Source organism: Fusarium oxysporum, chromosome 10 (genome assembly GCF_000149955.1).
Source record: "Fusarium oxysporum f. sp. lycopersici 4287 chromosome 10, whole genome shotgun sequence".
Lineage (NCBI taxonomy): Eukaryota > Fungi > Ascomycota > Sordariomycetes > Hypocreales > Nectriaceae > Fusarium > Fusarium oxysporum.
The window spans coordinates 2,353,426-2,380,721 of NC_030995.1; the positions used below are offsets into that span (position 1 = coordinate 2,353,426).

At 48.3% G+C, this 27,296-nt stretch overlaps 10 protein-coding genes across 24 annotated transcripts; 5 read left to right on the forward strand and 5 right to left on the reverse strand.

Annotated features, from left to right (window-relative positions):
• Nucleotides 1-437: 437 nt before the first annotated feature.
• On the forward strand, nt 438-2,611 carry FOXG_11757 (uncharacterized protein; the record flags this gene model as incomplete). The annotated part of the gene is made up of 1 exon (XM_018391488.1): nt 438-2,611. The coding sequence occupies one exon, from the start codon at nt 438-440 to the stop codon at nt 2,505-2,507; it is 2,070 nt and encodes a 689-aa protein (XP_018250131.1). The 3' UTR covers nt 2,508-2,611.
• Nucleotides 2,612-4,150: 1,539 nt separating this feature from the next.
• FOXG_11758 (uncharacterized protein) lies at nt 4,151-6,607 on the reverse strand. Its single transcript, XM_018391489.1, has 6 exons — nt 6,184-6,607; nt 5,993-6,116; nt 5,643-5,909; nt 5,269-5,583; nt 4,588-5,185; nt 4,151-4,526 (listed from the first exon to the last, which is right to left on the reverse strand). Exons 1-6 carry the CDS (start codon nt 6,238-6,240, stop codon nt 4,361-4,363), a joined length of 1,527 nt encoding a protein of 508 aa, XP_018250132.1. The 5' UTR covers nt 6,241-6,607; the 3' UTR covers nt 4,151-4,360.
• Nucleotides 6,608-7,081: 474 nt separating this feature from the next.
• On the forward strand, nt 7,082-8,949 carry FOXG_11759 (uncharacterized protein; the record flags this gene model as incomplete). Its single annotated transcript, XM_018391490.1, has 6 exons — nt 7,082-7,227; nt 7,288-7,363; nt 7,395-7,599; nt 7,662-7,769; nt 7,913-8,305; nt 8,372-8,949. 6 exons carry the CDS (start codon nt 7,082-7,084, stop codon nt 8,947-8,949), a joined length of 1,506 nt encoding a protein of 501 aa, XP_018250133.1.
• A 1,162-nt stretch (nt 8,950-10,111) lies between these two features.
• Nucleotides 10,112-14,900, forward strand: FOXG_20603 (uncharacterized protein). Of its 15 annotated transcripts, XM_018400888.1 has the most exons (11): nt 10,112-10,158; nt 10,212-10,327; nt 10,405-10,414; nt 10,481-10,596; nt 10,665-10,959; nt 11,011-11,267; nt 11,319-11,571; nt 11,632-11,837; nt 11,905-12,046; nt 12,115-12,593; nt 12,680-13,723. In XM_018400888.1, exons 2-11 carry the CDS (start codon nt 10,221-10,223, stop codon nt 13,566-13,568), a joined length of 2,754 nt encoding a protein of 917 aa, XP_018250137.1. In that variant the 5' UTR covers nt 10,112-10,158; nt 10,212-10,220; the 3' UTR covers nt 13,569-13,723. The 15 variants fall into 15 exon arrangements, with proteins under 15 accessions (XP_018250137.1, XP_018250136.1, XP_018250135.1 ...); XM_018400887.1 differs by having other exon boundaries at nt 10,112-10,327; nt 12,680-13,782; XM_018400881.1 differs by having other exon boundaries at nt 10,665-11,267; nt 12,680-13,782.
• On the reverse strand, nt 13,640-14,882 carry FOXG_11762 (uncharacterized protein). The gene has a single exon (XM_018391491.1). It carries the CDS (start codon nt 14,716-14,718, stop codon nt 13,702-13,704), a length of 1,017 nt encoding a protein of 338 aa, XP_018250149.1. The 5' UTR covers nt 14,719-14,882; the 3' UTR covers nt 13,640-13,701.
• Nucleotides 14,901-15,799: 899 nt separating the features above from the next.
• FOXG_11763 (oxidoreductase) lies at nt 15,800-16,854 on the reverse strand (the record flags this gene model as incomplete). Its single annotated transcript, XM_018391492.1, has 5 exons — nt 15,800-15,832; nt 15,901-16,009; nt 16,063-16,118; nt 16,182-16,491; nt 16,550-16,854. 5 exons carry the CDS (start codon nt 16,852-16,854, stop codon nt 15,800-15,802), a joined length of 813 nt encoding a protein of 270 aa, XP_018250150.1.
• Nucleotides 16,855-17,405: 551 nt separating this feature from the next.
• FOXG_11764 (uncharacterized protein) lies at nt 17,406-19,594 on the forward strand (the record flags this gene model as incomplete). The annotated part of the gene is made up of 1 exon (XM_018391493.1): nt 17,406-19,594. The coding sequence occupies one exon, from the start codon at nt 17,406-17,408 to the stop codon at nt 19,476-19,478; it is 2,073 nt and encodes a 690-aa protein (XP_018250151.1). The 3' UTR covers nt 19,479-19,594.
• Nucleotides 19,595-20,222: 628 nt separating this feature from the next.
• FOXG_11765 (uncharacterized protein) lies at nt 20,223-20,633 on the reverse strand (the record flags this gene model as incomplete). The annotated part of the gene is made up of 1 exon (XM_018391494.1): nt 20,223-20,633. One exon carries the CDS (start codon nt 20,631-20,633, stop codon nt 20,223-20,225), a length of 411 nt encoding a protein of 136 aa, XP_018250152.1.
• A 937-nt stretch (nt 20,634-21,570) lies between these two features.
• FOXG_11766 (uncharacterized protein) lies at nt 21,571-23,048 on the reverse strand. Its single transcript, XM_018391495.1, has 5 exons — nt 22,828-23,048; nt 22,289-22,771; nt 22,050-22,239; nt 21,819-21,985; nt 21,571-21,759 (listed from the first exon to the last, which is right to left on the reverse strand). The coding sequence occupies exons 1-5, from the start codon at nt 22,996-22,998 to the stop codon at nt 21,679-21,681; spliced, it is 1,092 nt and encodes a 363-aa protein (XP_018250153.1). The 5' UTR covers nt 22,999-23,048; the 3' UTR covers nt 21,571-21,678.
• Nucleotides 23,049-23,869: 821 nt separating this feature from the next.
• Nucleotides 23,870-27,124, forward strand: FOXG_11767 (uncharacterized protein; the record flags this gene model as incomplete). Its single annotated transcript, XM_018391496.1, has 7 exons — nt 23,870-23,968; nt 24,016-24,321; nt 25,044-25,144; nt 25,202-25,290; nt 25,350-25,888; nt 25,943-26,688; nt 26,750-27,124. 7 exons carry the CDS (start codon nt 23,870-23,872, stop codon nt 26,973-26,975), a joined length of 2,106 nt encoding a protein of 701 aa, XP_018250154.1. The 3' UTR covers nt 26,976-27,124.
• Nucleotides 27,125-27,296: the final 172 nt, after the last annotated feature.

The following is a 27,296-nucleotide window of genomic DNA, read 5'->3' on the forward strand; positions in this document are numbered from 1 at the left end:
ATTATCCACAGATTTCGCCCGACTATCGAGCCACCTAGACTTAGTCGAGAAGATTACCGAAGCTTTCTACAGAGGCGCCAGGGCTTCTGGATATCTGCCAGTGTGGGTACATCTTACCATCCAATTTCGACCAAGGTGCTCTTCCATCTTGGTACGCAGCTACATCTGTAATGAGTTCAAATTTAATCGCGCATCGTCCGAACCCATGAAAGAGCTACCAATTACCATCGATCAAGATGGCATCGGCCCTTGCTTCGATACGATCAGGCCACAACAGCTAACGGACAACACTAAGTCCTTCACGTCCTAGGGTGAGACCAGAAATCAGTGTGATCCGCCACTTCGATCTCCCAAGACCTAATGAGAAATGTATAAATCTTCCATGATTTCTTCGCCATTTCACTGCACAAGAGTCAATTCAGCGCAGTCAGTCAAAGATGCAACCTAAACTCTCCCTTCTTTTTCCTTGCTTGCTGGCAACCGCCAGTGCGACATCCTACACCGAGGACTATCGTCCTCAATATCACTTCACCCCAGCCAAGAACTGGATGAATGACCCCAATGGCCTCATCTATCATAAAGGGAAGTATCATATGTACTTTCAGTACAACCCCACAGGCGACGTCTGGGGAAATATTTCCTGGGGCCACGCAGTCAGCAACGATCTGATGCGCTGGAAAGAGCTACCTGTCGCCCTCAACGCCTTCAATTCTCCAGCAGGATCGTTAAATGAACTGTATTACTCCGGAAGTGCCGTCTCCGATGACGCCTTGACTTCAGGTCTTGGAGATGGCAAGAGACCTCCTCTGGTGGCCGTCTATACATCGCATTATACGTCAGATATGACCCTACCGAGCAATAAATCCGTCCGCACCGGCCAGGAATCTCAATCAATCGCCTTCAGCACAGACAATGGCCTTTCTTGGACTGAATATCCTGACAACCCAGTCATCCTAGAGCCTCCCAGCCAATATGCCGACGAATATCTCAACTTCCGCGACCCATTCGTCTTTTGGTACGGGCCAAGTAAGCACTGGGTCATGACCGTCTCACTGCCCAAACTTCATAAACTGCTTATCTATACTTCCAAAAACCTGACGGCCTGGGAACATGTCAGTGAATTTGGCCCTGTCAATGCAGTTGGTGGCCAGTGGGAATGTCCCAGCTTGTTTCAGCTCCCTGTTGATGGTAAAAAATCCAGAACCAAGTGGGTGATGGTAATCGGACTCAATCCTGGCGGCCCGGCACATGCCGGTGGATCAGGAACCCAGTACGTGGTCGGCACTTTTGATGGAACAACATTCACAGCAGATGCCAATAATGTTTACGATACGTCTGCTCCAGAAGACAGTGTGGTATTTGAAGATTGGAATGAAACCAGCTTCGCCGAATCAAGCTGGAAACCAACTGATGACTTCGTCGAACAACGGCCTAGCAACGGCCAGGTGCTTACGTTGTGGCAAAAGGGCGACGAAACTGTTGGATCTCTTAGCTCCAAGAAGTTTACTGTCTCCAAGAAATACATTGCCTTCAAGATCGGCTGTTGCAACAATCCGTACAATCCAGAGACGTATGGAACGACAAAGGATCAGGAGACTGCCATCAACCTGATTGTGGATGGACAAGTGGTTCGATCGACCACTGGCGTCAACGGAGGCGATATCATATGGGCGAGCTGGAACGTCGCCAGCCTCATTGGCAAGACTGCATATATCGAACTTGTCGATCGTGCCACGGGAGGTTGGGGCCATCTTGACGTAGGCGAAATTGTCTTCACAGACAAATCACTCCCGCCACAAGCTAACTGGGTGGACTACGGTCCTGATTACTACGCCGCCGCCACCTACAATGGACTGTCCAATTACGAGCGTGTGGCCGTCGCCTGGATGAACGATTGGGCCTACGCAGTGGACATTCCCACCTCCCCATGGCGAAGCGCGATGAGCATTCCCCGGGTCTTGACACTTGAGACCGTCGACGGGAGGGCGCGCCTGATACAGAAGCCACACCCTAACCTTCAAACTTTAGAGGGCAGGAGGATGTTGTATAAGAATCAATGGCATTCGACTCGCACGGGCAATTTGACTCTCCCAGTGTCTGGAAAGGCCTTGGATATAACCTTGACCTTTGCTGCTGGCGCAGAGTCCAAAATGCTGGGCCTGAACGTGCGAACGGACGGCAGAACATACGGCACCGCTATCGGCTATGACTTTGATACCAATGAGATGTTCGTTAATCGCGAATCTTCTGGTGATTTTTCTTTCAGCGCCTCATTCCCAGGCGTATACTACGCTCCGCTGCCTATCAGGGATGGAAAGGTTAAACTACGCATTCTGCTAGATTGGTCATCGGTTGAGGTGTTTGGTGGGCATGGCGAGGAGACGATAACATCACAAATCTTTCCTTCAGATTCAAGCACGGGTGTGTCACTGTTTTCTGTCGGCGTTGTGAAGGATGTGAAGATAGAGGTGCACTCGGTATCGTCTGCGTGGAGAGGATCGTATTAGTAGTAAGCGTTGAAGAGGGTATAGGCAATGGGAGCAGACTAGAAGAATAGTGGCACGTAACTCCTTCCGTGGCCATCAATACTAGACAATTCGGAAGATCAGACTTCATATGTACATGCGATTCATCTTAAATGTTCTTGCTACGGGCACCTCTATCCTTCCCAATACTCCAACATTTCACCACATCTCGCTCCCTGATTCATACTGTGCAGAACGTAAGGGTGGTCCATGAACATTTTTAAACCCTTCAAGTCTCTTGACGGTAATCCAAGAACGGCATCAAGCACTTAAGGTAGTACAACGATAGCTACACCCTAGAAGCGAAGCACTTTTGTCTTCATTTCTATTTGTTTGGTCGCTATGTTCTTTTACCACTTTGATCGAAGGCGGAGTCTCGCTTTGAGGCTCGTGCGCGCCGGCAATGCTGGGCAGAAGGCGGTCTCGATGACGGCGACCTAGCCGCCGACAGCTTCCTTAAGCTTATGCGGCGCCTGCGCATAGTACTGTTACAAGGCCTGGCTATATTGCAGCCTCGCTACTCGCCGCTACCCTTCTTCGCCTACGCCCCTTTTACCGGGCCCGAATTGGATGAGTTCGCCATCGTCGACGAGTTCAAACAGCGCCGCCGGCGAGGCCAGGGCCAGATACGGGTATAGGGTACAGGTAGGGACCGCTTTGCCCGATGACGCAGGCCCGGGGCCAGGACCATGGTCATCGGGGGCGCCGGACTCGGCTAGGGAGGAGGCGGACCGCCCCCCGTTGACAGTAAGCCGGTTGTCAAGTAGGAACTTTATATATTTCCATGGCGATATCTAGCCTGTATGTGTCAATCTACATTGAGGTCATATTTGCAATGATTAAAGAGCCGCAGGATCAGTGCATTACTATCTCGTAGTCCTTACAATGAAGCCTAGTCACCCTTATCCCTCCCAGGCACCGCATATACAAATATCTCGGCGCCCGGTATCCTATAGGTCGCTGCTCTTGAACCAAACGCACCGCCAGAGCGTAGCAGTCCCCCAGCCCCGGCATGGCCTCGATTGGGCTACAAAATATTGAGTTATTCGCCTACGCTAGCTGTCAAGCCCAAATACAGTCAGCAATCCTTAGTCTGCAGTTATCCACATGCATAGAGTGTTTGGTTTTCGTTAAGGACATGCTTATGTGAGAAGCCACAAGTCGGTGACGTCGCACAAATGCTACAACTGGGAGAAACCCAGACCCGCTTGCCTATGTATGTTTGGTTTCGGATACGCACGCTTGGTTTCGGCCGGCTATCAGGACACAGAACTCTTTACTCGATCTAGTTACGAGTTCGTAGGTGGAGTCGAGCATGGATAGATGTTATGGCAGTGCAATACTTCAGCTGCAGCACAGCAATTTTTTTCGCCGATATGCTGACGGCCATCTCTAGTTGTCATACCCTGGACAGAGAACATCTGGTATCAGCTTCGATTTTCTACGGCCATACGATGCACATTCTTCAGGGTAGAGCTTCAGGACAATGATTTTCTATAAGATGGTCGAGGCTTCCCCAAAAGAATATGTCTAGAGGAGCAGAGACTTCAAACTCATCGAACATCGACTCTTCCTATGCGCACAGTTAACCTCAGATATCTTACTAGGTACTTCTTCAATTACATCTCCAAATAATGGCTCGCTATATTGATGGCTTCACTCACCACTGGTGGAACGACTGTCAAGGCGATGCAGACTGTTTTCCAGATCAGAACCAGTGGGAGATCGTTGAGAAAGGAGTAATGATAGTATGGGTTATAGAAACTAGTTAATGTCATATACCGACACAACATTTGTTGGCGATCTGCTGCACCCCCTTCAGCAGCCCATCATACCTACTTGGAGGTAAAACCGTTGTGATGAACAATTGTAGGCTCGCCCTCGAGGCTGTCAGTCTTCATCTTGCCCTCCAGAACATCTTCTCCCTTCTCTCTATGGGAGACCGAACCAAACAAGACATCGATTTCTTCGAGAGGAACACCCTTTGTCTCTGGAAGAAAGCTAAAGCAGAGATAATATGTGAGCCAAAGATGATAAAGAGACAGATGGGGATATGACTTACAAGAAGACACCGACGAGCAAAAGTGCGTTAACCCCGACGAAGAAGAAGAATGTGTAGAAACCACAATTCTTCAAGAATGTGGGGAAAAATTGGTTGAGGATGGTCGAAGCCACAGATTGTGACTGGGCGCCAATGGCGACACCGTGAGCTCGCACATCTGTCGAGAAGATTTCTGAGGTGTAAACCCAGACTGTAGCTCCCCAAGATGGCTTGTAGAAGAAGATAAAAAGGAAGAACATGGCGGCCACAGCCACGCCCATGCCGTAAGGCCGGGTTCCATCCGCGCTCTCCGGGACCTTCATTCCAAGGATGGCGACAACCAGGAGTGAGATACACATACCGGCTGCACCAACCATGAGGATGCATCGTCGGCCCACCCGGTCAACGAGGAGGGTGCAGCTAAGGGTAAAGATGATAGAGCAGGTTCCTGACAAAGCGTTGATAAGGGCGATCGTCTCGGTACTCTTGAAGACAGACTTGTAGATCAGGGTGGTGTAGGCATTGAGAGAAGAGCTACCGGAGATCTGCTGGCCGACATTGATGAAGATAACAACAAGGGTGCGACGGAGAAGAGAGGGCTCTCGAACCAAAGTCCAGTCTAACAAGAGAGAATTAAGTTAGATCAAAATCAGGTTCACTATAACAATTTCCAGGCAGCAGCAAAGTAGGGTGTCAACATACAAGGTGCCCACCACTTGTCCCAGTGCTTGGTGGTCGACTTCTCGTAAGCGACAGCCGTCACAATATCGGCCACCTCCTCATCGATCTGATCGTTCCGGACGCGGGTCAGCGCAGAGCGAGCATCCTCAACACGATCATTCTCGACCAGCCATCGCGGTGACTCTGGACAGAAGAAGATAGAAACGATAATAAAGACGGGGATGGGGATCTGGACAAACAGCGGAATGCGCCATTGCCAGATACCCATGTCAAGCGTGGTCCTCTGGGCTCCGTATGCTGCCCAGTACACTATAAAAGCACCGATAGTATACCAGACTACACCCATACGTCAGCAGAGTATTTGATACAACAGGCAGAAACGGGGTAGAACGTACGCTGCCAAAGGGAAAGCATGATTCCACGAATCTTGGCGGGGGCAATTTCGGCGATGTAAGTCGGACCATTGTTCATGCTGATACCTTTACCCAGACCCATGAGCACTCGACCGGCGATAAAGCACACAATGTTTGGCGCAAAGGTCTGAATCATGACCGATATCAGGACAATGGAGGTGCCAATCTGGATCGGGATCTTGCGGCCAAACTTCTTGGAGATGGTGGGGGAAATCAAGAGTCCAGAGACAATGGCACCTACGTGGTAGGCTGTATAGTTGTTAGCCCTGAAAGAGACAGAGCAGTACAGAGAGAGGAGAGCCGTCCTCACGGTTCCGCCATGATGGACAAACCTGTGTTGATACCGCCCAGAATATTTGGCTGAATTGCATCGTCTCCGGGTTCTTTGAAGTGGTTGATGAAGGTTTCGAAACCCTGAATCGAATTAAACGTCGATGCGTCGTATCCTGCAAGAGCCTGTTGTAGTAGATTGTTAGTGATATTGGCTCATGCTCGCATGATCGAGAGGCGAGATGTGACTCACCATGACCATGGCTGCGGCCGTGGCGGCAAACCATGCCGTTCGTTCCTGGGGGGTCATGTTGGTGGTATGAGGGCTCTCCTTGTTGTCTCAGATGCTGGGTCAAGATCGATGAGATGAGGCATATGAAGACTGGCATCAAGATAAGACAGCCAGAGGTGGCCTAGATAGATATATCGCGGGCAAACCAATGGCCAGATATAAGCTTCAGTTCTCCGCAAAACAGACAATAACCGACTCTCCATTGTCGATCCGGGGTAATCCTCAGAGCAGGAGAAACGGCACCCCACATTCCCCGCGTTTCAGTTTAGCAATAGGCCGTGTGGCCAATTCCAATGTTCCATTGTTCAAACAGGTCAGGCTCTGGCTGTCTCGGTTCTCGGTTGTCTACCGTGGCTTTTGCCATCTATTTGCCGTGATTCCCGGTGTTCGCCAAGGGGATTAGGAATGTCTCGGCCCGGTTTGGCGGCAACTTGCCGGTATGGTTGGCTTGGCAATTTCGGGCATTAATATGAGGTGGGGCAGAATCGATCCACATCTTATGGTGCTAAAGTGGGCTTGGGGTCATTGTTCATGAACAAGATGGCGTACCCATACAGTACCTGAGTACATACACATATTCCACCATTGCGGTCGGGATTATGTACCAAGTGGATCTTTTTAGAGTCCGTAGCGTTACGCAAGTCGAAGAAATCCGATACGTAAATTGCATCATAGCACTCACCGACTGCCTTGCTTCTGTACCGCATTATCTATCATACGCGGATATGGTCTGGTGACGCTAGGCTTAGCTATTGAACAGGGGGGCAGCAGGACTATACAATATGACTTCAACGCCCTGCAAACTCGAGGTCGGGACCTATCAGTTCATGTTTCCGACACAACTAATCAAGCCACAATCATGCGTCTTACCGCTCTCTATGCCGTCATTACCGTCGCCGTCGACCGGCTTGGAGCTCTAGCTGAAGGGCTGCCCGTAGTCATCAACGTCCCAAGGCTTGCTTCTGACGACGCCGCTTCATTGGACCCATCACCTGTATCTTTCTCGTACGCCACAACAAATCTATCTTGATGGATATTTAGAAAATTGAATTAACTCAACGCTAGGTTGCCTTTTGCTGGGCTGCCGGGTTACTTTCCTGGTATACCTCTTACTCTGAAATGTCTTGGCACTTTCAAGGATGTGAGCAGCACATGGCCTCCTATTCGTATAGGAGGAACTTCTGAGTAAATATGGCGGTGTGAACCCTGGCTGGCTGACGGCTACTGACGACTCATTCAGGGACTATGCCACTTTCGACCCCAATCTGGCTGTTCCTAATGTGATCACGGGAACCGCGCCCACAGGTCAAGGTATCAGCACCTATGGGCCTTTGCTTATGCGGCTTGTTGCAGATTACCAAGGGCCAATTGTTTGGGGTGAGCCTACGACTTTCTCTTCGTTATATCTCGAGATGTTGACCACTTTATTTTATGAAAAGGCCTCAATCGAGGTGGCAACAACATCACCAACACCATCGCAGCTGCCAAGGCTGCAGTCAAGCAATTGCCGTCCTTGTATGCGTTGGAGCTTGGTAACGAACCTGTAAGTCCTTTGTGCAATTTATCATGTCAAAGTTGATGTAAAGACCTAATCTAGCAGTAGGACGGTAAGATGACACCCACGATCGATATACGACAATGTGAAGTAGAGTCTTTGGCCGGTAATTGACCATTTTGTTCATCTTGTCAGTTTTCGGGGCTCTCAAACAGCCAATTGCTTCGACTGTAAACGAATGGACGCCGGAAACAGACGCAGAGTCCGAATCCGAATGGCAAGCGGCCATTGGTCAAGCAATCAACCGCAATAGTATCTTCCAAGCGGCCAGCTACTACCAGAACCCTACCCTAGAATGGTCAGCGACCAACTATTTCAAATACGCCAATGCTTCCGCGGATAAGTATATCAGAGTCTTCTCTCATCACAACTATCCACAGTCTGCTATTTCCTCCCAGGAAGATCCGCCCAATGCCGAGGCCCTGATGAGCCACATCAATGTCACCAAGAATGTCGGTCTTTACAAAGACGACGTCAAAGCAGCTCAAGCCAGAGGATTTGATTATGTTTTCGGCGAGACCAATTCTGGTATGCTGCATACTCAGAGCAGTCCCCTATGAATTGTAATAGTCGCTAACGTGAGCGAACTCTTAGTCTCCGGCAATGGAAGCCCTGGACAAGGTGAAACGTTTGCAACCGGTCTGTGGGTCCTCGACTATGCTTTACAGGCCGCCAGTATCGGTATCAAGCGTCTCTACTTCCACCAAGGTACGGCAGGCAAGTCTTACTACGTTTGGTTCAACGAAAAAGGTGTCCTGTCACCTTTCTATGGCGGTTACGTCGCCGCTCAGGCCATGGCCGGGGGATCTCGAATTCAAGCGCTCGACGGTGGAAGCACAAACTACGCTGGCTACTCCATCCACGGTTCCAACGGCAAGGTCAAGAAACTCGTGTTAATCAACACCGACTTTTTCAACGGGAACGGTACTCGCTCAACCAAAAAGTTCGTGCTCAAGAACCTGTCAAGCAAACGGGTGAGCGCCATGCGCCTAACAGCAAAGAGCTCTCTTTCTCGACAGGACGATGGAGAAGCGCCCACATTTGCCGGAATCTCGGTCGACGATAGTACTTGTCAGCCCTCGGGAAAGACTGTGGTTGAGACGGTAGATGTCACGGGAGGCAGCGCCTCATTCAACTTGGCCGCGTCAGAGGCTCTATTGATCACCCTGTAGGTAATCGACTGATTAGGTGCGTTAAACTTAATGAATACGAAGGAAGAATGCAAGATTATTCATGTATGCTCAAGGGTTGAGTTAAATTGTTTTCGCTTCATATTTAGTATATGTTGGATACGCAGCTATACGATGAGGTGAGTGTATTAAGATGTGGAGCAGAATGTTGTGATTGTCGACTTCATTCTCTAATCAGTCCGTCAGGGAGGGGTTAGTTCAATTCCTCCTCCTCTTCTGGATACAAGAATAATACTTCGATACAGGAAAGTAGAGCCCAATCCTGTTGGATTAGTGATAGTGCCTCGATAAAAGAAACGTGTATTTTGAGGGTCCCTGAATTATTAGATTGGCGGCTCCACCCCTCTCGGACAGATTAAGAATCCAGAAAAAACAAGCAATGACATCACCACATTCTGGTCCACACTTGGGTACACTAACTCCATCGTATTCGTGCATATCTAACACGGATATATTAATACCCAGTGGCAGGGAAAACACCTAAAAGGACAGAACAGAGACAGAAGAAAAAGGAACAAGCTCCTGGGGACTAGCTTGATCCTCAAGTGCAAAAATTAGCACCATTTTAATTAGACATCAACCCTACTCGCGTATCCAACAATTCCCAGCCGCCAATCTAACAGTATTCTGCCCCACCCTAGATCAACATCATATTCAGAGAGAAGATAAAAGACAACAAGAATGATAAGGATGTTATCAAAAGTAAGCTGGTATATGATAGCTATTACAGCTATTAATGCTCTTATATATTATTTTTCTTTAGTGGCTATCTATGAAATTCCAGATGCTTTGTGTGTGTATTCGTTTCAATGAACTGGTCATCGTATTTGTCGATACGTTAGCTGATTGCATCTCTCAATATACGCGTATAGATGCAGGGTGGGCCAAAGGTTGCGTACCGTACACGTACCCCTGGAAATCTATGGACGCCTGATTGGTACAAGCTATCGACATTTCTAACCAGTTTTGGACTGGGCGGGCTATTAGCAATAAAATGGAGTCTTCGTCCAGCACAGCCAAAGGGACAGAAAAGACACTAACATTGATTAGTTACTCTCGACAATGTGGCACCCCTAGACATTGCTGGGGGCGCCCAATCAAGAGCGTTTCTGATTCCGTTGCGCAACCCCGCACTTTTGATCGGCCTTCACCTCTGAAAACTCAATACTAATAGCCGACCAACCGGAAGATGTAGGTCTTTGTAGCATTATCCAACCTCTGGTCAGCTTCGTTGATAATCCAAGGCAGACAATATGTCTGGCTCGAACATGGCAGCAAAACCCTTGAAAAGGGCTCGACAAGGCGAGGCAGATGAGCAAGAAAGAGTCGTCAGGAACCGCTCAAGCGTTGCTTGTCAAGCGTATGTACATTACTCAAAACCCGGACTGGAGACTTGAGATAAACGTGCTTGGCTCACTTGGGTATTCCCGACGATAGGTGTCGATTGGTAAGTGCGTCTCCAGCGTTGTTACCATACCAGGACGTCTGAGCTTACAGCGCTTCCGCCTTGTAGGCCAAGACCAGGTGCGACATCAACCCGTTCGCGCCTCCGTGTACGCGTTGTGCTGCTGCGTCAATTCCCTGTCACGTCCCAGAAAGCCGTAGAGGGCGCATGAAGGGGAGCAAGAAGTGAGTGCACTATATAGACCTCCCATGTCCCAGCCAGGCCTGTGATAACTCAAGCCACAATCTGATAGTTTCCGAACATGGCAGCAAATCTTGGACGTCGAACATACAGCAACATCCGAAAGTTCACACGAGAAATCTAATCCCCACTCGCACTCGGGACCCGACAATGTGGGACAAGATGGCGGCGAAAGTTCAGAGCCTCACGGACCGGGAGCAATCACGCCGCTGGATCCTCACAACTTGATGAGGAGCCTCGATCAGAATTTGCATGGCAACTCGAGCCGTTTCACGAGAAAGCTGCTACGATTTCTGGGGGAACAATTTCCGGTGGGCAATGAAAGAGAACCACAGAATATAAATGAGGTATCGGGTGGTTTCCAAGACCTGTTACCATCCATCACTAAGATCGCCAAGCAAGGATGGGTGCTGGACGAGAGTGGACTGGCCAAGAGAATTCGTCATGTCACTTCGCTACCTACCACCGAGTTACCACTAGAGGATGCGCAGCTGCTGAAGCACTGGACGCCGCAGGCTCTGCAACAGGTTGTTGGTGAAATGACGAGGTACTTCGAGTATGGCCTCAGGGGCTCTAAGCACGACGTAGCGAGGGACATTGACCCTCTACAAAGAGGCATGATAACCGAATCCAGGGCCACGGCATTGTTCAAAGCGTGAGTAGATCATACATGCATGCACTGCGGATGGCTTCTGACTCAATTCAGATACTTCAAAATGGTTCATCCTCAGTGGTCGATGCTTGATCCCAACTTACACACGCTCGACTTTGTCCGCCATCAATCTGCCCTTCTCACTACCACTATCTTGGCACTTGGCTCTATTGCCATCGCAACTCTGCCAGAAAGCGATGACGGCCAGGTTGTTGAGGCCCTGAATTTACGTGCTCACGCCGAGAAGCTGAGTCTAGTCGTCTACTCGACGGGTGCGCGCTCCTTGGAGATAGTACAGGCTCAAGTGGTGAGACGAGGCAGCACCCGTCAGAATCTGTTTTATATCTCGGCTGATGGTTAATGGCAGTTACTATCCCGATTTGGGGGGTCCTCAAAAACACGGCTAGACGAACAGCGATGGCTCCGTTCTGCTATGATTCCACGCATGGCAGCTGAGATAGGACTTGGCGGATCTGGTTCACGCGGTCACTCTGAGAATTCGCTTGACCAGGTGGCCGATGATCACTGGAACGAGTTGCGAACTCGAGCATTCATGATACTAAATGAGTATCGGTAGGATACTTCTGCTCCCCTCCCTCACCGCTATTTATGTAGGCAAGCTGATGTCCTTTTTCCAAAGATTTTCCACGTTTTCTGGCCGTGCTCCCCTGGACATGTCCTATTTTGAGCTCCAAGAAGCTGATATACAATCTATTTCTGCCCTTGGTGCTGATAACCCATCTTCTAGTCTGCCAGCATTGTATCATCTCTATCTCTTCCAGGTAAGGGTTATTCCCGGCCACCGTGAATGCTTCACGTCTTGTACTGCTTTACTGAGTTCTATTATTAGAGAGAAGTCGGACGAAGGCTTGGAGCAGCCTCCTCGGCGGCCTCTTCCACCGCTTTGCAGCTCGAGGCCGATTTGGCCTGGGTTGTGCATTATACCGAGACATGGGTCACAAGGTGGTGCGTTGGAAATTCCAATCCTGGTGTCCGCTGGCATCTTGTTCATGATGCACTGAGCTGCCAGCTTCTTATGTCGTCTCGAATTATTGGCCGACTACCGCAAACTGAGGGACAGGCGGCCCATAAGAAATATTTGCTGGATATAGCCATCCGCATTTTCCAAGAAGCCCTCGACGCTCCTCAAGGAACGCACATGACGCACCGGGCTAGTATATTTCCTTTCGCGGGTGCTCTAATTCTTCAATGCAGTGATAGGCGTGACCTTGTCCTTCGACTTGCCCTTCGAATGGCCGGTCGCCCTGACAAGCAGTATGTGCCTACCTTTATACGAAGTGCTGGCAACCAGCTGCTAGCCATGCTTTGGTATGCTTTTGCCCATTCAAACGTTTGTGCTTATCAAGATAGCCACTGCGTATCCGCTCGACGTACCATACTTATAAGCAATGCAGTTCAAATCATGATCAGCCTCGGCCACGGACGCAGCCAGTGAAGAAACCGTTCCAGACACCCAACTTTGAGAAAGAGAGCTGTCCAGAGGATGAGGCACGTAAAACGGAACATCACGCAATCCCTCGAGATTATGTTCAAATCAACACCCAACCTTCAGGCTCTAAGTGTAGCTCAGACCTTGATACTGACTTAGATCTGGCTCCGTCCTCGCAGAGCCATGGCTTCGAAGTCGCCCGAGAGAATGCAGTATCATCAGAGCGCAGTCGTGGAGCTACGCTACGAACTGACGAGCACAATACACAGGTGACTGGGCTGCAACAACCAGCAGAGATGCCGGAGTCCGAAGACTTTGCAATCAATATGGCAATCCCATTCTCCCAAGAGACTGCAGCCAATACCCAGGAAAACATTCACCTCAACACGGCTCAGACTCATACCGGAGACTTTCTCAGCCTTGATACCCGCTGGGATTTTCCATGTGCCCCTACCACGTTAAGCCCAAATGTACCTCTCTTCGTTTCGCACGAGCCCATTACGGATCTTGAGATGTTGATGAGAGGGGGCCAAGTTTGGTCTTATGAGGACGTGAGCCAGCAACAAGATGCATTTGCTTCCATAGCCCCAGCTGAAACAAGCCCACCGATACAGCAATACTTGGGTGTCTTCTCAAGGTCTGCGGGGAACTATTTGACCAACGAATACGTAAACTTGGCACCAGGTGATGGCGAGTTTGGAACAAGGCCGCCAAGATGGGACACCTGTTCCCCTGTGTACATCGACCCCACTGCCGGTGGTGATGGGCAGCAGACGTTGGAAGAGCGTCAGGAGTATCGACAGACTCTTTTCCAGACCATCGGTCGGCTCCTGGAGATAGCATCGGCATCTTGACTGATTGGAAAAACTGAAGCCAAAGCCTTTAGAAACTGTCGGGTATACAAAGGACAAGTAGTGAAGATTACCAGCGCGTAGTATATGTATATTTGTATGGGTATATTCAGTCTAAACTCATTAGACCATCAGGTCAAAGACCCTTAGTATAGATATCGCCCTGTTCTAATGCGTTGAGTAACGGCTGATTGTTTTTGAACCGCCGGATGTTGTCACAGATGATCTCTATAGACCGAGCCGTGCGATCTGGCATTCCCGGCGTCGAGTGAGGCGTGATAACCACATTGGGTAACTTCCACAGAGGGGACTGCTCGGGCAATGGCTCAACTTCGAATACATCAAGTCCAGCTCCCGCAATTTCGCCAGCCTTCAGGGCGGTTACCAAAGCGGTTTCATCAATCAATGAGCCTCTCCCCATGTTAATGATGACAGAGGATGGCTTCATCTGCCTGAACTGAGTCGCTCCAAACAGATGATATGTCTCGTCGGTGAGGCTAGCTGCGAGCATTACAACATCGCACCCAAGAAGTCCCTCTATACTGTCTCCATTCTCGGTACTCAGCATGACGTCGACGTTATCAGGTAGCTTGGAGTCGCCACTGAGCTTTCTTCGTCTAATAACCGTAACGTGCATGCCAAAGGCTCTGCCCAACAGGGCCATCTCCTTACCCGTATTGCCAAAGCCCAGGATGCCCAAGCTCTGGCCCCAAAGAGCACCCCGCAGGCGCAGCTCCTCACGTCCATTATGCCACTGACAGGATACCTGACGCTGGAACAAGCCCCTGGAGTCGTATCTTAATGAAAGAGCGAAGAAAAAGGCATGCTGAGCAAGTGCAGGTGATGAGCGGCCCGCTGAACTGGTGATGACTAGGCCTCGCTCAAACACCTCGGGGCGGGCCGATTTGTTGAGACCAGCGTGATCACAATGAATCCAGATCAGATTTGGCGCATCAGAAAGCATGCCTGGGGTGACGTCGCTGGCCAATATGGCAATTTGGGCACGCTTAATGGCCTGGTCAAAAATGTGCTGCTCGCCTCTGCGGATATGAACAAACTCGGCTGGCTCAAATGCTTTTCGAATGATGTCGATCTCTTGAGAGTCCCACTGGACAGTGGCCACGACCACAAGCTCCTGATTTAGCTTCGACATGGCGAACAGGGGCGGATGAATGGAGTAAACGACTCTGGAAGCGCCCTGCAGATACACGAGACTTCTAGTTGATTGGTGTGGGCTGGAGGGAACGGAAGGCTGGAGTGTTCAAGGTAAAAGGATTTCATATCTTGTTGCGCGGCTCTTCCTCGCCAAGGTCTATCATCTCTCAAGTGTAATTGTAGGTAAGCAAGGTTTTGTGGGTTTTTCTATTGACGTGTCATCTGTTTGCCGTACGTGCCGAGAGCCGGTGAAGGGGTCAAGACCCGCAAATAGACCCCCATAAACTCGCACAGCGAGCGCCTCCACACCTGAACGCGTAGGCGTGCGGATTGTGTCAGCCTACAATTTGGCCTGTTGGAATTGCGCTGTAATGCAGTTTTTACTTTTGAGAATGCTATAATTTAAAATGTTTATAAAATTTTAATTATTTACCGGAATAAATGGCCTGCTAGGCCATACTATCTGCTGCTGCCGCCTCCTAAATATCATATATACCTCCTCTGCTAGAAAAAGGTCTGCGAGAGGCAGTAGTGAAAGGTTATCCTTGTTCAACGTACTGGAAAATTGCCTCGTTATATGAACAGTTGTGTAAACAGCCGTTTTGGTGGTAAGGAATCGCTATAGTAGCTGCCTGGAAGTAAGCCTGTAACCAGCAGCTGCTGTGGGCCAGCTAAGGCGACCGAAGAAGCTGCCGGTTAGAGCGAAGCTGGGGGTAAGTATTCAATACACCAGCTTCTGCCCAAAAAGTTAGTGAGATCAGTTAATCCACCAATCAATTAAATAGCTGAAAATCTCATAGCCCGCATCACTGCTAAAAACGCTTTTCACACATGCATATGGCTTATATAACATTTTATACACACGGCTGGCTATGCGTTTAGGGGCTAACTAGGGTTGGGCAGATCTTCGTAAGTAGATTAAAGATTGAAAAAGTGAAAATATAACCTCGTCGAACTACTTTGGTGGTAATCTCTTGATATACCATCTATTCTGTAAAGGAATGGGGTTGAATTTTAAGCAAATCTTTATCTTTTTATCCCCTTATAATATCTATCTTAGCTAGATCATATTTATCCCTCTAAGATCGTTTATGCATAACTGTTGCAGCAGCCTTTTATATCTCGAATTAGTATCTATGCGGTAGTCTTGGATGTTAAAAGAAAGAGGAACGTTGTATACCTGATGATTTGGAAAAATTAGAGAATCAGCCAGAACCACATTTTCTCTTCTGCCAGCAGCAAATACAATAACCTCTGCAATATCATCTGGAGTAAGAGGATTATAACCACTAGAAGCCAGTCAGTCTGACATTGATTGAAATATACAAGACAGGTTACTCACGCATAGACTGCATCAGCTTTGCTCTTGTCACCATAAAACCTGACAATAGAGAATTCCTAGTTGCATATCAATCAGCCTCATTATTTCATTGATACCTCAGCATGAGAGTCTGAGCTCACAGTCTCGACTTGACCAGGATCCACTCCAATGACTCTGATGCGAGTGTCAATCAGCTCGCGCCGCAAGGCGTCTGTGAATGATCGCACGGCTGACTTTGTCGCGCAGTAGATACTGCCACCTTGATAAGGCTCTCGGCCTGCAATACTGCCGATATTGATAATATCGCCGGAGCCGCCTCCGGGCTTGCGTTTGAAGATGGACAACACTGTCTGCGTCATGTTGATCAACCCGGTAACATTAGTCGTAAACATGGTCTGGATATCTTCCAAGGCAATGTCGGGGGCCCGGGCAATGCCCTTGACGAGACCACTGGGCAACCAAAATCATCAGTAAAGCAAGGATGGGACAAGGGTCGAGAAAGACATACGCGTTGTTGACAAGAATGTCAATATCTTTGAACTCATCAGGAAGTTTACCAATAAAACTTGAGACATCTTCAGACTTGCTCACGTCTAGTTTGATAGGCAAGATTCTGACTCCATCGCCGACCTCGCTGCGTATCTCATCCGTCAAGGCCTGCAGCGATTCGAACCTCCGTGCAGCGAGGATGAGCTTCAGGTTGCTTGAACATGTCCTCGCAAACTCTTTGGCCGTACTTCGACCGATGCCGGATGACGCTCCCGTTATAAGAATTGTTTTTCCGGCGAGACGCTGGCCCATCGTTGTTGCCATGCTTGCGTTGACTGGGTCGTTTGTATGCACAGCTACCTAGGGTCAAGCAAGGTCTTGTTTGTGTTCAGGACTCGTACACTGATGTGATGGCACGTAGCCCGCCAAACTCAACATCTAGGCTTGCCTTTTATTATGTCTACGCATACTGCTTTATCCGTGTTTCAATTACAATTCCCACTTCTTTAGTCAATTAGGCTGTTTCTGACCAGCGGCACTGGCCGGTTATACCGGCTATTAGATGGCAACTAGATGGATCAACATCAACCGCCCGAACCAAATCAGATGACCCACAAATTTGGCCACTTGATTACGCGGGGGTTGGTGCAGGGATCTCCTATGCACAAGTCGATCAAGGCAACATAATTTGTCGCGCTTATATATTAACTACCAGTTAGCCTACCGTTGGTAATTGTCCAAGCCTTTCCTGGCCTATAGTTCATATCGCAAATTTTAGGTTGAGTTTTCCGACAGCGGCCAGATACAGATCATCATCTCATTCGACTGTGCCTTTATATCCTATACCAATATTCATGAGCGCACCAACCAGAACCATGACCGTCGCTGCACCAACTCCTCGCCAATGGTGGCACGAGCCGTTCTCGGTTGTCCAGACCAACCTCCGCGAGATTGACGCGGGAATGGACGTTGACGACGTGGCCCATTGGATCAAGGACTTTGGCGCGACAGCTTGGCTTTGTGGAGTGGGTGGCATACAGGCCCAATACCCCTCTGACCTGGCTTTCCAGACGCGCAATCCGAACTTAGCCGAGAGGGCCAGCGGCGACCTTGTCGGCGATGCTCTCGCCGCAGCCCATGCCAAGGGGCTCAAGTTCCTCGCCCGCATGGATTTCTCAAAGATTGCCCCTCACGTGGCTGCCGAGCATCCTGAGTGGTGTTATGTCTCTCCGCTGGGTAATCTTCAGGAACACACAGCCGGCCTCGTCTCGGTTTGCCCTTCTGGGGGTTATTATCAGGAACACATTTTCGATATCCTCCAGGAGGTGACGGAACGCTACAAGATTGATGGCATGTTCTTCAACTGGGCCACCATGAACGAGGAAGACTATTACAAGGTGTACCACGGCGTCTGCCATTGCGTCAATTGCCAGTCATTATGGCTCGAGTTTGCACGAGGTCTTGAAATGCCAAAAGGACCACAAGATATCAATTACGGGATCTGGCTTATCTTCAGCCGAAACATCATAGATGATATTACGGCAAAGATACGCGATTTTATTGCTAAGAGACTCCCTGAAACAGCCCTTATCAGGGGGAAAGCAGCTGATATTATCTACCAAGAGTCAAATAACGAAATTGGCCGAGAGTTTTGGCATCATTCAACCTCGGAATGGATTAGCTCTTGGATATCTTATCGGCCAAACGTACCCGTATTAGCTAATTCGACGTGTTTTATCGATATGAGGTACCGCATGGCCGGAGAAGAGCCAGCCCAGTTTGCCCAATACTTGATCCAATGCATTTCTCGCGGGGGTACACCCTCTACCTACATGATGGGAACACCAGGAAAGATTCCATACCCCTGCCTGGACGTCGCTGCAGATATAACCCGGTTCCATACCCAGTATCATGATACATACCGCAACTTCGTGCCTTGCGCGCTCACCGGGCTCGTGCGGCCGGATCGCGGATACATGGCAGGGCGGAGCTATCAGCAATCCTTATCTGAGTTCCGGGGATTATACTCGGCCTTGCAAGAGATGCATATTCCTTTCGACGTAGTAGCACTCGAGCATCTGCCTGGGTTGGAGGCAAACTTGAGTCTTTCCCGTTATAAGAACCTGATACTGCCCGATCTGCGTGATGTTCCTCCAGAATCCGCCAGCATTTTCGATCGCTGGGTCGAGCAAACGGGCGGTGTCTTAATTTGCACGGGATCGTCAGGCCAAGAGGAAGCTGGTTCAATCCAACTCAAGTGCCTTCCCGTTCGCCGACGCCGCGCTGTTGTGGCCGAGGGCAGACTGTTATGGTCCTCATATGTGGCGCCACTCCAGAAGAAGAAGGGAATTCACTACTACAACGGCCCTATGATCCCCCTTTTTGGGGCGGCCAACTATTTTGAGTGGAAGGAAGATAGTGTCAAGAGTCACAAGACACTTTCCCGAGCACCCTTTGCTCCCCCGGAAAAGGCCTACGGTAATATCGAGATCGACCATCCAGGTTATGGTATGGCACAATACGGTTCTGGGAAAGGTGTTATGATTCCTTTTACCGTTGGAAGGGGTTATCGAGAAACTGGACTTAGTTGTCAGCGTGACTTTTTCCTGCAGGTATTCAGACAGTATAGCACACCCGAGAAGCTCACATTCAACCTTGCTGAACAAGTTGAGATAACTCTGCATCGGAGTGGCGATAAGCTTGTCGTCCATCTTGTCAATATGTCCGGCGCTCGGAGGCTCAACTTTGGTAGTCACATTCCAATTGAGCAGGGCTCGATCAAGATAGAAGGAGATTCCCTCGGAGTGTCGGCGCGAGCTTTGAGGATGGATCAGAAGCTAGAGGTCAACGATGGAACAATCAGCTTACCACGACTAGATCTATTTGAAGTGGTGGTTATAGAGGGAGTAGTGGAGAATCTACAAAACGGAGTGACACATTTAACATAGATTCAATTATCTTCCTATTGTACTAAGGACCACTTGTAATTTAGTAAACTACACAATTTCCGTCCGTGCATCTGCCACCTGTCGTCATTACTTTCATGAAGTTACATCCTATTAATAATTTCAGAAGAACAGATAATCGTCTAATTTATTCTGGATCTAGATTCGCGAGGATTCCCCTTGCAACTGCGTTTTATAGAAGAAATAGCTAATTCTCTGGTTATAGACTGCAATATATTACCTACCGGTAAGCGCTAGGTTTATAACTTTATTAAGTTATAACCAGAGCTTAGATATATTTATTTTAAAAATATAACTATTAGAAAGAAAACTATAAATATTTATTAATTAATTATAGCTAGTTTAGGCTTATATAAAATATAATTATAAACGATAATATTTAATTAGATAATATTTAAAACTTTAATAAAACCGGCTTTATAATAGGCATTATAATAGCCAGGATAGTTATTATAGGTTTAAAAAAATATTTATGACAGTTATCTCGGCAATAATACCAAGACAATCGCCTCCACCACGTATTGCCGTCAGCTTTTCACCACCTGCATCAACAAGCACATCTCCAGCATTGGCATACTTAGCGCCAATGATCTGGTCAACGCCCAGTCCATACTTGGTAGACAAAGGACTGTAACTTCCGAGTGTTGCCCAACCGACATACCCAACTGAAGCATTCGGCGCCTTAGCCTCTCATCAGTCAACATTAGTCCACACAGTGGTGTTGACTCACGTTGTTGTAATTAGCTCCTCGGCATCCAAAGCCTTCGCCAACTCCCGTGTAATGATCCCACCCCCAATATTAGCAGTCTTCTTATCCTCCGAAATATTGACATAGTTGATATTGCGCATATCGAAAGTCAAAGCACCATTGACTTGGCTTCTGCCAGTGCAATTATGTCCGCCTGAGCGAACCACAAAGTCGATATTGTGCGAAACGCAGAATCGAACTAGATCCTGAACGTCTGATGCATTTTGCGGCCTGGCGACGATGCTCGGAGAGCTGGAAGTCTTGATGAAGGATTTCGTAATATCGGTCCACTCTGCATCGCCAGGCAGGATGACTTTGATGTTTGGATATTCGGCGGTGAAGGCTTGGAAGACACTGGGGAGGGAGTCTGAATTGCTAATGGTGGTCATGGTGAGATGAGCTTGGTGATGCTGTGAGAGCAGGAGTGTAGATGGATGAGCAAGAAAGGCCCGGTGGCTCTTTATATTCCATTAGACCCGAGGGTAATCATCGAGATCCCCGCTTCAAATCACCCGGGTCTTGTCAGTCTCATGTGGATTTACTCCGCCTTGGTAACTTAGCTGGTCTTCGTGGCATGGCTTTGCCAAGGTTTGGCATAACTTGATAATACCATGGCAGACAAAGTTCAGCAGTGACTGTATCACATTCGCTAAACTCTCGGTATTCGGTACTTGTTCGAATCATCCGTCTTATGCTAAACATCGAAGGCGTTTCCCAGATCGAGAGCCCTACCGTGAAAAAGACATCATGATGTGATAGTAGAACTGCATCAGTTACACCGCCTCCACCAATTCAGTATGATGCTTATCCGGAATCAATGCTATAAGGCGCCACTTACGTAATTGTATTTCCTGATATGGGTTTTCGTATTTCCTTCGCTGTTTGTCCCCTGCTTAAAAGTCCGACGAAGGCCGCAATCAGGCTATAGCGGAATTCTGCGCTGACTCGGCGCAGAATGGACTGATCCATATCCCTGATGTCTTGAGATGAGCGTGACTGAACGCTTGTTTATGAAAGGATAGCGTTGATTCAAATTCCTCAAGACCTAGAGTTTGAACCGTACCAGTTGAAATCTACATATACACCCAGTAAAGACCAGTCTGCCTATCTCCAATGATTTCAATCCCCAAGCACGGCGGAGACCTAACCCGTCTGTGCAAGGTCTCAGCGTGCGTTAAAGGCTTAAAGCTTAAGTGAATGAATCTAGTAGTGTGTAACCTATAAGTGCTAAGACTTATGCGAGGGCCATCAGGCGTGTTTACTTTCCTGTGAAAAAGAGAGAGAATGGGCCAGGGAAAGAATAAGAGACAGGATTTACACAAGAAGTTCGGTGCAAGAGGTCATTCCATATATAGAACAAGAACCGGTCTATTTAATCTCTCCCTAAATTTATCCACTAAAACAACATCTCCCCATGTTGACTATAATAGAGCCTTAGTTGCTGGTCGTCATATACTCAGCCAAATTGTGGACAGCCATGAAATCCTCCCACTTCATCAGATCAAGGCCAGGAAGCTAGATAGAATATGAGAAAGACAAATTTTCAGATACATAGTCCTCTTGGAATAGCTTACCTCATTAGCTTGCAAGAATTCAGGACGAGCATAGATCATGCCAAAGTCTCGAAAGATCAGCAACTGCTCTGTGAAGTCCAAAGCACATGTGTCGTCCATCTTGCTCTTTAGAATGGATTGGAACTCCTCGGAAGAGAGCTCATTGTAGCGTATGTCGATTCCGTAGGCTTTGGATAGTCAGCGACCCAACGTTCTCGCTCCTGGTCATCCATGATCGGAGTGAGTACTCACCAGATGCCATAGACTTGATCTTGTCTCCTTCCGAAATAGCCTCAGAATAGAAGGCAATTGTCTTTTCCAGGCATTCATCGGGATGGTCGAGGATATACTGGACCAGCTTGCCGGTATCCGAGATAGCAACGTTTGGAAGAGGAGTTGTCTCAGGAAGAACAAAGGACCTCAAATAAGTCCCATCATCTTGCTGATCCCCATGTCAGCTTATCCACCACTACATTTATGCGACAACGGACCTTGATAGGAAGATAAGTACGCAGCTGCGTGACACAATTCTCAAAGTAATTCGGAAACAGCACCGCAGTTGTCTTCTTCCACAGAGCAGGTTTCTCGGTCCGAATGTAATCTGCCACAGCTGCTTTACTCTGCCAATGATAAACATGAGGATATTTTCCATTCGAGATAGTTTTAGCGTCAGGCAAGCTCGCCCAAATGATGTGCTCGAGATTAGGGAGATCAGCGGCTATATCCATGATACGCTTGCCCTGCTCTTCCTCTTTGGTAGCGGACATGTGTTGCCAAAAGTCAGTCATGGCGAAGATGATGTTAGCACCCTCAAAGGCCCTTCGTAGGCTGGTTGAATTGTCGACGTCTGCTTGATGCATTTCGATGCCAAGTTTCTTCAACGCTTCGGCCTTGGGAGAAGAGGTATTTCGGGTTAGACCGCGGATAGTGTATCTGTCCCGGGATTTGGCGAGCGTCTGAACGACTGAGCCACCCTAAGCGAAGAATAGTTAACCTGAATGCTCTGCACAAGGTGACTCGGGAATCATACCTGAAGGCCGGTCGCACCAATAACAACCACAGTCTTCTTGTCTTGAGTCATAGTGAAATGGTGTTGAAGGTAGGATTCCAAGCCGGGTTTCTCAACAACTCTGATGATAGATTCTGTGCTACAGAAACTCATGAGGAGTTCCAGTGGGAAATGAGCCCTTTTATAGAGCATGTTAGAAATATAAGTGATTCCACAGGCAGTGGAGTTCTGTAACAACTCCTCGAGCTTCAATTGGAACTTTGCGACATTGATGTCATAGACCCTTCTAATTTCCCGCTGATTCAGCGGGTTCGTGATGCTCAGGTTCCACAAGTGCCGGACTCATGAGAATGCCGGGGACCGGCAGTCAGGGGCAAGAATTATTGCCAGACTTATGAACATCATCAATTCTCGTGTAACAATGTTTAAAATGTCCGCATTTGGATTGAACCGGTTCTGAAATGCGCTGTTGCAGAATATCTCGGATCGGTAAAGGCGGCCCATGTCGATTAGCGCCGATTTGTCCAGCTGCCGGCTCGGAAAACCCGAGGCGCGACAGTAGCCAGAAATTTTCCTGGCTTAATACAATCACGTGCCAAAAGTCTGGAATCACCCCGCTCGACCCTCGCTTTCTCACCAAGGTAGCTCAACCATCTCATCAACTTTAACACGCAGTATCTCGATGAAAGATGGCTTCTAAAGAGCGCTCTTTTGGCTCAGAAATAAGCGGAAATCGCCAATTCAATCATGAATTTACTCCGGTCCAAAGAGCTGCAATAATGGCGGAGTTACGGGCCGGCAAATCTCAACGTATAGTTGCGGCTAACTTCAACACCACGCAAGGTACAATATCAAAGACCAAAAAACGCTGGGAAGAAGAGGAAATACTGCAATCTAGGGCACGAAAATGGCGTCCTAAGAAACTTACGGCGCTGCAGATTGTAAGAATCAATTCATTTATTAATCGGCATCGTAAGATCACTTGGAATGACGTTCTTGAGCTTGGTTTAGATGTCTCAATCCGTACCTTAAAACGACGTCTACAGAGCCATTGGCGCCGTAAATGGCGGTCAAAAGACGGATTAAACTGTCAGAAGAAGATGCAAAAGCCAGGCTTAAATACTGTGAGTTTTGGCTCCGTCATCTTGACGATTACATACAGGTAAGTCAGTTGAAAGTGAAGCTATCACCACTGACTTTGCCGTACAGATTTGCTTCAGTGACGAAGTTACTGTACAGAATGCACCGAACAATCCCGACGGCTGGGTCTTTCGCCGACCTGATGAGAGATATAGGAAGGACCTAGTTAACATTCAGTCACACGGAAAGGCTTGTCAGTCGGTCATGTTCTGGGGAGCCATTGCTGGAACTAATAGGTCATATATTATCCCTATGATAAGGGATCCGGCGGCCAAAAAAGGAGGTTATTCCAGCTGGTCATATAGGAAAGCTCTTACAGAAGGTCTCCTCCCTTTCCTCGATAAATTTGAGCTATTTCAGCAAGACAACGCCCGTGTGCACATCGCCAAAGCTACAATAGATTGGTTGCTTTTACACGGCATTATTCCAATTAATTGGCCGGCACATTCCCCTGATTTAAACCCAATTGAACATATCTGGAAGGCTTTAAAAGCTAAATTACGAAGGATTCATCCAGAATATATCAAATTAGGCAAAAGCGAGGCTCACAGGAAATTGCTGATTAAATGGATCCAAGAAGCGTGGGAGGCCTTGCCGGACTACCTGATTTTGAAGCTCACGAAGTCTGCCGAAAACAGGCTTCGCGCTTGCATGCGCGCGCGTGGTTGGTATACAAAATATTGATCTCCTGATTCAGGGCTTTAAAATGATATATAAATGAAGCTATCACGATAATTCCCTCTATTTCAATTGCAATGTGAAGTCAGGCGGTGAGATCGGGGGTGCTGTTGGGGTGCGGGGCGATTCCAGACTTTTGGCCTGACATTTTAACACCACTTATTATCCCTCTCCATAGATGGCATGCGGATAAACAGCAAACAGCCAATCGTAATGCCGAAATCGACAAGAGGTCGAAAACCGCGGGCTTGCGACTCATGTCGCAGGAAGAAGGTAGGGTTTTTGCTCCGCTGCCTCTGGCCGAGCTTGAGTAGTGAGGCACCGCGCTGCAACGCGCAGCGGTCGTTAGTCGTTGAATCGCTTCATCTTATACCAATGCTCAAGTTTGTTATTGGGGTAATTCGCTAACTCACGTCTAGATCCAGTGTGACCGAGCTGTACCGCAGTGCGACTACTGCCAACATCATGGGTTGACGTGTACCTACAACGAAGCTGCAAAGACAGAGGGATCCGCACTTCGGTATACCGAGTCCTCGACCGATATATTCCGGCTCTTTCAACTGAATTAATACAACAGATCTAAGCTTTCAAGGCTTCCGAAAACCGCATTACCGAGTCGACAGCTTAGTCTTTTTGAACAAGATGATAGGGAGCTTATTCCTCGTGGTGAGAGTCTTTCTTACCATATTACGTCTTCCTTTCGCTAATGCAAGATTTCTTTTTAGCGAGCGATGCTCATGATTGTAATCCAACTTATTTAGAGGGCTTGCGTTTGTTGAATGGTAATTCGCTCTTCAGCCCGCAAGGTCAACAGTGGATCAAAAGCAGGACAGGCTCAACCATTTCATCAAATATCGTCGACAAGTACCGTCTTCCTTACCTGTGTTCCATCGGGCCCCCTCTTGCAAATGATAATCACAAGCTTCTAAAGCTTCCCAACAGTAGGATTGTCGAGGAGCTAGCAGCGCGATTTTATTCATCTGCGCAGTCTCTTGTCTTCCCACTGCTAAGTCTTCACCGCTTCATGACGACAACCCTGCCTCTTGCTTATTCAGAAGGCGCCGGGAGCAAACTCCATACGATTAGTGCCAAGGCTTGTGCTTATGGAGTGCTGCTTATGAGCGACATCTTTGGTCTTGACACAGGCGATGATATGGCTGACATTGGTTGCTGGTGCCAAAGATATGCTTTGGAAATCGAAGGGTCAATACCTCTGATCTTACGCGAGATGAAGATCGATGGACTTGAGTCGTTGATGATGCTCGTAAGTTCCATTTCTTCAACCTAACAATGCGGGATCTGACTAGCGACTGTATAGATGATCTTCAAATACTTCATGGGAGATTTAGAATCCGCATCTTTCCTCGTCTCAGTCACTTCGCGCTTCCTGTTCCAGCTCGGAGCCCACATATTTCCTTCCCCCCCAGACCACTACGATAAGCGCAATGAAGCTCACCATATACGTGACCTCTTTTGGGTCTGCTACTGCATCGACAAAGACCTGTCTCACAGGACTGGTCAACCGCCTGCCATCAACGACGATCACTGCGACCTCACGCTGCCTCCTAACTACGTCCAGATGCAGAGCTCCAATATCCTAAGTTCCGGCCCATGTTCAAGTCGCAACTCCTCCACTGTGCCGCTCTATCCATGGGACATTCGACTCTCGGTAATGAAGTCAAAGATCTATAACGACCTCCACTCGATAAGTGCCTCCAGACTATCAGAGACCGAAATATTGAGAAAGATCCGGCATTTGGATAAAGAGTTGGAAGCTTGGAGAGTGACTCTTCCACCTGACCATCGACCGACCTTGTCGTTCCTGGAGCAAACACCTGTTGATGCCCAGACAAATACACAGGCAATCATGCTCCGGCTGTCATATCACCACTGCATTATTCTCATTCACCAAGCTCGATGCAGGATCTTCCAGTCAGATCAGCCTATCGACAACTTGATAGACGACGGCCATAGGATAAACTTCCAGATTTTAGTCGACGCCTCAAGATCTATCTTGATCTACCTGGAAAAGGCACTCCCCGTCCTGGCCCATGAGTGCTTCTGGTACCTGTTACCGTCACACTGTTCTATCATTCTGTCTCAATAAGACTAACATTGTATTTAGGGTCATCATCTTCTATCCAATGATTGCAATCTCAACTATCTTCTCCGTCGCGCTTCTTGATAACCGATCAGACCCAGAGAACGAAAGACTTAAGCTGCTGCAAGGCTTTACACGATTGATCAGGCAAATACCTATCAAAAGGCTTACTGTCGCGGAGATATCGCACTTGGAGTTTATCGAGGAGCTCGTGGAGGAAATGGGCAGATTAGTACTGGTTACTCATTGAGCGGTTATTCCAGGCCGCCAAGTCACGAAGTTGCCCAAACCAGCCTAAAGCTTACTGATCACGATGAAAAAAGTACATTCCGTACAAAAGTACCAATAGCCTCAACACGCGCAGATTAATAAGACCAACGGCCTTAACATGCTACCTCCGCATATTTAACCGCGTTAACTCCCAATTGAAGTTTAGGTTAAGCGGGGCGAATGCGAAAAATAAGCACGCCTGCAGATTCCGTCAGCAAAAAACGGAGAAATAGCATTGTCCGATCAAAGACCGCTAAAACCCAGCAAATCAGAGAGCTTTGAAGCACACTAAACTCAATTT